Source organism: Eurytemora carolleeae, unplaced genomic scaffold (genome assembly GCF_000591075.1).
Source record: "Eurytemora carolleeae unplaced genomic scaffold, Eaff_2.0 scaffold265, whole genome shotgun sequence".
NCBI lineage: Eukaryota > Metazoa > Arthropoda > Copepoda > Calanoida > Temoridae > Eurytemora > Eurytemora carolleeae.
In genome coordinates, this window is record NW_019396184.1 from 13,774 (window position 1) to 23,101 (window position 9,328).

The 9,328-nt window shown below is 34.2% G+C and overlaps 1 protein-coding gene across 1 annotated transcript; it reads left to right on the plus strand.

Moving 5' to 3' along the window:
* Positions 1-2,116: 2,116 nt before the first annotated feature.
* On the plus strand, positions 2,117-8,891 carry LOC111697502 (ammonium transporter Rh type A). Its single transcript, XM_023467528.1, has 7 exons — positions 2,117-2,203; positions 3,176-3,241; positions 3,556-3,924; positions 4,406-4,640; positions 5,351-5,536; positions 6,959-7,282; positions 8,187-8,891. Exons 2-7 carry the CDS (start codon positions 3,185-3,187, stop codon positions 8,534-8,536), a joined length of 1,521 nt encoding a protein of 506 aa, XP_023323296.1. The 5' UTR covers positions 2,117-2,203; positions 3,176-3,184; the 3' UTR covers positions 8,537-8,891.
* The last annotated feature ends 437 nt before the right edge of the window (positions 8,892-9,328 follow it).

Below are 9,328 nucleotides of genomic sequence, written 5' to 3' on the forward strand. Positions count from 1 at the left end.
ATATCTAAACCTTGAAGTATAATGTACTTTTCTCCGAACTTGGATATACCTTTTTATCAAACCTGGACTGGAGTTTGAGAATTATTTCAAACCTGGAGATAATAAAACCTTAAAAATCTACGGTAGCTTCTCTGAAAATTTCATAAAACCTTGGAGTTAACAGCCTTTTTATAAAATAAACGGGGTTCGTCTCCAAAACGTTAGAAGGATTTAAACCTTGGATATTACTCTAGATCTTTTACATTAAATTATTCTCAATACTCTTTTCCCTTCTTATTTGCATCCAACACTATCAGGTTGCAAAGATATGTTGATTAGAATATAATAGTTTGAGGCGAGTAATCAGGTTCTTAACCTCTAAATTAATTATTTATGTTTCATGATCTTTTACTTGATCCCCAATAAATATTAAATTCAAATAATCGAAGAATAGACAAAAAAATCTTCCAAATCATAAAAGTTGATTTTTTCATCAATTTATCAATTGTTTAAAAAGAAGAAAATGAGAAAAGAAAAATTAGTGAAGTACGTCTAATTTAAGCTTTTGAAAGAAGTTTTTATTTCTCTTCTCCAAGGTCAAATTTAGTACATGATTTATTCAGAATATCTGTATCTGGTACCTTCACGGAGTAAGGAAGGCTGTATCTTGTGCCTACCCGGAGTAAGGACGGATTTCATGATATATCTTTCAGTCCTGAAACTTCAACTAAAACTGTCACAAGATATATTCATTCAGATTTATGGATTGGATTAAAATATGTGGGGTTTTAATCAATAAGTGAACTGATTACTAGCCTCAAGCTCTATATTTTAAAGCCATATATCTTTGCAACCTTTGCAACCTAATGGTACGTGCAAACTTTTAGTATTTCAAACCTGATTATTTGATCATGCAGAATCCATAGTTTAAAATATCAATTGTAATCAGTTTCTCTCTTTTTTAAAATATACTTTTTAAATAAAAAGTTACAAATAACAAAAAAAAATATTTTTATTCATAAATACATAAAAGAAAAGGGGAGGGGGGAGGGGTAGTGTAGGTATATGGGTGGTAAGTAAGTATGAGGGATTCGGAGGATAAAAATATGACAGAAGGTGATTATTATGCAAGGTAGAGATGGGAGGGCTAACTGTCACAGAAATGGAATGATTTGGGATGAATTTAGCTATTATTGATGCTAAATCATGAGATTATGTTATATCCATATATACATATGTGCACGCTGATACAGGTTTAGTGGTATTAGTAGTCCGTATATAATACTCTATAAATACTTCGTGTACTAAACATAGTATTCAAGATTAATAGATAATTCAGGGGGGTTAGGTTACAGGGGAGTCCAGGAGACAGGGAGGTCCAGAATACACAGGGAGATCCAGAATACACAGGGAGATCCAGAATACATAGGGAGACCCAGAATACACAAGAAGATCCAGAATACATAGGGAGATCCAGAATACACAGGGAGATCCAGAATACACAGGGAGATCCAGAATGCACAGAGAGATCCAGAATACACAGAGAGATCCAAAATACACAGGGAGATCCAGAATGTAGGGAAATTCTGAATACAGAAGATTTAGGGAAATGCAATAAAATTCAGAATCAAAAGATTCAGAGTAATACTGGGAGATCAAGAATACACGAAGTTCAGAATCAGGAGATTTAGGGAAATACTGGGAGATTTAGAATGCAGGAGATTCAAGGAAATACAGAGAGGTTTAGAATTAAGTAGATTTAGGAAAGTACAATTAAATTTAGAATACAAGAAAATACAGAGAGATTCAGAAAACTGGTAATTCTGAGAAATACAGGCAGATTCAGACAACTTGGGATTCAGAGAGTTACATTAAAGGAGTTTAAGGGAAATGCAGAAAGATCCTACAGAATAGAGGATATTTAGAAATATAAGGTGATTCAGAATACAGGAGATTCAAGGAAATATAAATTAAATGTAAACGTGTATTAGATAATTGTGTCTAAAATATTAAAATTCTCTTTTCATCATGTTAATCATAGATAGTTTGTTTGATCCTGAGAAATTAATTAGCAAAAGCCATAAAATATAATAAAACCGAATATTTATATTTTTCACCCATAATTCTAAATTCTTTCAGGTTAAAAATGCGGGGGCAAAGAACCCCGAAATGTTTTAATTTTCTTGGATTTGTTGATTCGTCATTTTTTAAACCCAGAAATTAGGTAAGTACTCTCACGGGCAGCCGTAGTACATTTGAATTTCCGAGCCGGGTCAACCTTTTCGGTCCCAGTTCGTACTGTACCTAACTCTATGGACAGGACTAGCCGGTGCAACAAGGTTGACGCGGTCAGACTTTATGCTTCATATAGGCTGAATTCACTTTTACTAAAGGGGCAGGGGTGCTCTACGCTTTCCAACTATTTCCAGTTATATATGATTTATAATATATGTAGATTGTAGATATTTTACTAGAGGTTCAACAATTACGCAAATATATGTTTGAATTTTCAAGTAATATTAATTATCCGAAGTTAAATATAACAAGTTGAATTTTAAAAAATGTAATCTTTCTTTTAAAATAAAGCCTAAATAATACGCAAACAATAGTAATGAAGTCACAAGTTGACAAATTTTACTGATTTTGCTTTTTTTTGCAAACATGGTAAATTTTGAAAATAAACATTAATGAAACAGCATCTTAAAGGGACTATAGAGGAAAAATGAAAGGGGGTATAGACTGAATTCCTAGAGCCAGGAACATCAGATACAACTTTCATAGGTCGCGATCAAGAGCTAAAGTGAATAGCTTTCAGCCTATACTCCCTTTAAATTTTCCTTTACAGTCCCTTTAAAGGGACTGTAAGCGTAATTCTAAGTGGCCTTTAATGCAAAGATGGTAATGCAGATTCACACGGGTACCCTTTTCTCTGATATATAATGTGGAAGATATTATCATTTTACTTGTTTTAAAAGTGTTAAGCTCTGATAATTCCTATACGTTTTCTTGTAGCATACTTGATCAGACAACGCTTTTAAGGGTATGGTTGTGAATCGGGCATTAACATCTCTGCATGGAGGGTCACTTGACATTACGCGTACAGTCCCTTTAGATAAAAAGTTAAACGAACTGATTTGTAATTACACACCTTATACCCTTGCAACCTGAAAACTGGAGTTCCTGAAGTTTTGTTTAGAAGATCAAGATGAGAACCCAAGAACAATCTCAGATTAAGTTCCTCTGGACACTAGCAATGATTCAGGAAAAATCAAATGATTTTACATATGCAGGGTTACCCTCAAACAATAAAACTTTAAGGGGCCCTATGTATGTAATTTCAATTCAATTTATAGACGATTTTTAAAAACATAATATTAAAATTAAACCATATGAATCAAAAATACTTTAACACTAAATGGAAAGAAGTAGATAGAGGAAAAGGTATTGAAGAATAGAGTGGAAAAAAGAAGAAAGGAATACAAGAAACTATAACGCAGACACCAATCATTACAATGTTTTCTGTTTACCACCGTGTAATACAATTTTAATGAAAAATCATTTGATCGTTGAGAGTAGATCATTATTGTTGGGATCTTCTTCCTTCTCGGCAGATACGATGATTCCTCTAATCCTAAGAATGTCAACAGCAAGCATGGTATTGAGCGTCTGAAATACAACCTGAACGCCTACCCTCTCGGCGTTGATATCTTTATGATGCTTTTCGGAGGATTCGGATACCTCATGACGTTCTTGAAGAAATACGGATTGGGGGCGGTGGGATTGACCATGATTATAACAGCTGTGGTTACAGAGTTTACTGTCATTGTGATTGGCTTGACTCATATTAACAGTGATTTTGTGATCGAGGTAGAGTTTATTACTTTGGTGGAAGCTGGGGTTACAGCTACTTCTGTTCTAATCACATTTGGGGCTCTCATTGGAAAGGTACTTTTTGATAGATATCCTTAACACTGTTTTATAACTATGGCAACCTTAGATAGAATCTTTTTAAATTGGTTGGTAGAGTCTAATAAAACTTTTCCACAATTAACTTGAACCGGACACAGAAAAGGCGTGGTTCAACTATATCTACGTAGTTCAACTACTTCTCGTCATTATTAAATCTGGTCCCAGTTTGAAATTTTAACGGCACAATCCAAAACTAAATTTAAAATTAATACAGTGACACCCATAAAACTTTGGAATAGTTGGACGACTGTGAGATTCTAAATTTGATTTTAATTAGTTCACTGACCATGAAACCCAGCAATAATAAAGTTTACACTGGCCCATTTCACTGTATAGTTGGTTTTCAAGTTACTGGTAGCATTTTTTTTATAACAACATAAAATTGCTTAAATATCGTCTTCCTATTACTGCAGCTTTATGGGTTTCATTGTACAATATTTAACATTTGTTTTTTAAGGTTAATCCACTTCAAATGCTTGTTATTGGCATCATTGAGTGTATCATCATAACCCTGAATATGTATCTCGGATACAAGATTCTCGGAGCAAATGATGTCGGAGGCGCCATTTTAATTCATACTTTTGGCGCGTATTTTGGACTTGCGGTCAGTCTTGCTCTTCGAAATCAGAAAGTAGAGCTGAGTTTTAATCTTGAAGAACCACGATATACGAGTGATATAACCTCACTTCTAGGTATTTCTTTCCAAGGTTATAATGCAAGGAAAGTTATTTCAGAGGTTCACGCACCTTTTGTACTGCAGTGTACTGTCTCTGGGTGGTAATATAAACACAAGAGATGTCACAGCCTGACATGGGATCCATCCTTCACATAAAAAATCAATGAAATATTCTGGTCAAAGGAAACTCTAATTATGTGAATAATCAAAATTATCAAAATTAAATGCTTTTATCCTCCTCGGATACTAAACAAACACTAATGCATCTATTACTAATTCCGCCCAGAGAGAACTGGTTTCAATATGTACGCAGAGTATACGCAACTGCAATTAACTTTCCTTGCATTACTACCTTGTTTGTTTCTAACTCAAGTCCTATCTATAGTTGTTGTAATTTCAAGTTACCTTCCATTTAAAATAGTCCATGCCCGATTCACAGTGCTACCCTTCACACCTAAATCAGATCAATAATGTGGAAGATAACGTCGTTTTTCTAGCTGAAAATTTCCTCCAAATTGTTGCTGCATTAGGAATCGCGATTTTTTAAAGGGAAACCAGAAATCTAAAAATCATTAATTTGTTTAAAGAGAAAACATGGATATCTCATCCATTTTTAACCAGACGAAGCTTTGTAATTCGAAAATGCAACTCTATATAAATGGATAGCTTTTTGATATTAAGCCTGCAGTCCTCTTAAGAAATTTTTAATATAATGCCTATTTACAGGCACTGTATTTCTCTGGGTGTTTTGGCCGAGCTTTAACGGAATTTTAGCAGTTGAAGATGCTCGTTTGAGATGCTACATCAATACATATCTCAGTCTTTGTAGCTCAACAGTTGCAACATTTGTTATCAGTGGACTACTCGGGAACAAGAAATTCTGCCCGGAAGATGTTCAGAACGCTACATTGGGTAAAAGAACTCAGAATTTTTAATCCCTTTATCTTTGCAACCCGATGTCGTAAACCTTGATATTTCAAACATTGTATTTGGATCAAATATTAAAAGTTTTAAATATGAAAGATTTACACCATCAGGATGTAAAAAATATAGGAATAAAAAAAATTGAGTTTGTATCAAGAACTCTGTTTATTTTTTAATTTTAATTTTAATAGATATAGAAAGATGATTTGATATCTATCAGTCAGATAAAGGAAATGAGTTTTTGCAACAAAATCGTATTTTCTAATTTTTATATCTTCTCAACCAAATGTCGTAGACCTTAGATATTTCAAACTATGCATTCTGTTAGATCAAAAAGTCTAAGTTTGAAATATCAAAGGATTACGCTATGAGGTTGAAAAGAAATAGAGGTTTAAAAATTTGAGTTTGTGGAAAAGACTCAATTCTTTTAGTATCGATAAATCTGAAAACACAGCTCACGACGACTTTTCTATCGTTTTATCGTTCACCATGTCCTATCTAGTTCATTCTTATATCTTTGAAATAGGAAATAAATATTTGCCTCTAAAACTATTTATACAATTCCTATATCTTTGGAACCGTGCTTGACAGGGCGTGATTATGTAAACTGAGCTGGGAACTTTAGATATAGGTGGATATCGAGATTAATGCTTAATCCTCTCTTTTTGCTAATCTCGAGACTAACATAATCTCGAGATTGTGTTTGTCTCGAGAGTAAATATTTAGATCAAAAAATTTGATTCTAGGAACGCCTGATTTGTTCGCTTTCTGTGTGGAAGGGCCCTCACTTAATTTCTCACCCATTTATTTATTAATACATTAGTTAAAATTGGTTAAAAAAGAATCTCAAAAGTATTATTAAATATTTTTCTTCACTGATTAATTTACAAAATAGCTGACAACATATTCTTAACTTGTTTGAAATTGCGGATATTTCTCTCATGGGATAGAATTTATTTTCAAGGCTGTCATTGGTCAATACAATTTACGAATTATATTCCTGCACTCTCTTTGGAGAAAATAATGTACGGATATCCAAAGAGAGAGAAAAAGAGTAGATTAAGGACTAAAATTAAAAGTTTCCACAATGGATATTCGGATTAAGTAGTTGGGATTCAAGGTTATCCATTCTAAAGTTCACAGCTCTGTTGACATTTTAAATTGGCACTGTTTGATCTATTGATGATCTAATAAATTGAAATGCCAAAGGCAATCACCCCAGTCTAAAAGTTGTATGATCCGTGCCGGTACAACACTGTACATGCAGTCCGTCGTACCGTCCAGTCATGCTACCCAGTGTAGAGTCGACCCAGCACGTTTTTTGCAATAAATGTAGCCAGTGCAATAGGTTGCAATGATATAAGGATTTGAAAATTATTTTGAGCCGAGTATTAAGTTCTGTTAATTTAGCTGGAGGAGTAATGGTTGGAGCTACTGCAGATATGGTTCTCCAACCCTACGGAGCTTGTTTAGCTGGAACTCTTGCAGGAATCGTCTCCACCATTGGTTTTAAGTACATCACTCCAGTAATCCATAGGCATTTGAGAATACATGATACTTGTGGTGTTCATAACCTCCATGGCTTACCTGGAATCATGTCTGGGTTATCATCAGTACTTGTTGTTCTACTTGCAAGCGAGGATAGTTACGGTGCAAACCTTTATAAAATGTTTCCTCTCTGCGCCCCCCTGGAGGGAACACATGCCTTGAAGGTCCTCCAACAGCAGCTTCCAGGTAAATAATTAAAATGAATTAATTTAGAAAAAATTGCTCAAAATAGCTCTACAAAGGAATTGAGCTAGTCTCTGACACAAACTCAAATTTTTTAATCTCTACAGCTTTACAAACTGACGTTTAAATCTTTGATATTTCAAACTTAACAGATTTAACAGAATCTATAGTTTGAAATATCTAAGGTTATGCCATTGGTCTGAAAAGATATAAGGATTAGAAAATCAGAGTTAGTGGCAAAGACTCAACTCCTTATTTTGTTTGTTTGATAAATTAGGCTTCATGTAGAAAGGTTTACAAACCCATTATCAGTCAACACTTGAGTTTTGTTTGTTTAAAGACAATAAGGTTTTACTGTTGTTTTTTTTTCGGATGCGGATAAACGGAGGCAAAGTGTTGCGAATCCAAATATTTCAAATCCGAATCATAAGCACTGTTTAAAAGAAACTGATTTCCCGCGATGTTAAGTACTTTCCCAAAGGCCATTTTCTAAGCGGTCACTTCCCAAGGGTACTTCCCAAGTGGCAACTTCTCAACTGTGCAATTTCCCAAGCGCCAACTCCTCACGTCTGTCCTAGCTGCAGCGTTTGGCTCCCTAGCCTGTTCTAGCAGCAGCGCTCAGCCCCCCTTAGACTATTACAGCTGCAGCGCTCGGCCCTCATTGCAAAGGCAAAGGCCTAACCTAACCTTTGGGAAGTTACCGCTTGGGAAATTGAAAATTAGGGAATTTGCCACTTGGGAAATTGTCACTTCGTTAGTCGCCCTTGAGAAATGCCTTGTGGAAAATACCTGATACCATCTTGATTAAAACAAATTTATTGTTTTAAATATCAAAGAGTTACAAGATATAAGAATTATAAATTTTAAGTTTAAGTTTGAGATATGTAATTAGTTCCTTTATATCTAGAGTTAGAGGGTGGAGAAGGAAGATCAGTTGGATTTCAGGCTTTAGTCCAACTTCTCACTCTGGGAGCAACCTTACTCATCGCTATTGTCAGTGGACTAGTTGTCGGTATTTTTATCTCAATACAGAAGCTGTTTGACACCATCCCGGACGAAGAACTATTTGACGATGACCTGTTCTGGAATATGCCTGATCACGACGATGTAGGATATCCGGAACGCAATGCCGGCTACCGCCGGAAGTCCAGATCTAGGTCAATGTTTAACCCCGGCCTTGCACCGGAAATGGAACTAAACCGGAAGATGAGTATTGTGAGTATCGGCCATCTTAATCCTTCCTTCACGATAAATTAACTAAAAGGGACTGTAGACTAAATTTCAAACGGCTCGTCATTAACAGATTCACAACTGAACCCTCTAAAAAATAGTTTTTTATCTGAAAAAGTTAAAAGTTTTACCTGTTTTCTTCAATGTTTCGGTTGATTTAAGAATCTCAAATTAGCTTGATCAATTTTCAGATAAAAACCTAGGATATCTCCATCGGTTTAATTTGCTGAGACAAACCGTTATACTAGCATCTAATGGGCATATAACCGAGTAACTCTAAATACGGCGGGTCACTTGAAATTTCATAAACGTTAAACAATCTCTTTTAAAAACGATTTTTTTTAAATTTGCGTTTTGAATAAAAGTGCTGGAGATATTTGAATCAAAATATTTTAATAAAAAATTGGTTTTAAAAGCCACGGTCCTTTTCCTAATTCTTAATTATCGTTATAATTTGATTCTGTCATTTACAGTACTCTTACTTAAGAGAAAAATATGTAATTTTTTTGTCAATAATCTTTGGACGTAAAAACAATTTTACAAGACATGCAATCAAATCATGTTTTTCTCTGCGCTCGTGGAACATTTATTATAAAATTATATCTAACATTAGATTTAAGAAAGATAATAATCATCTAGGTTTAAGAGAATATAATATTATATATATAATTATGTGCACGCCTGGACCTTTATACATCTTAAATAAATTGATATTTCTCTTGTACTGCAATAACTTGATAATCTCGCAATTATATGTACAAAAGTAGGAGATGTTGTCAATTTAATAGATAGTTTATAATCTAAGATAGATAATCCATG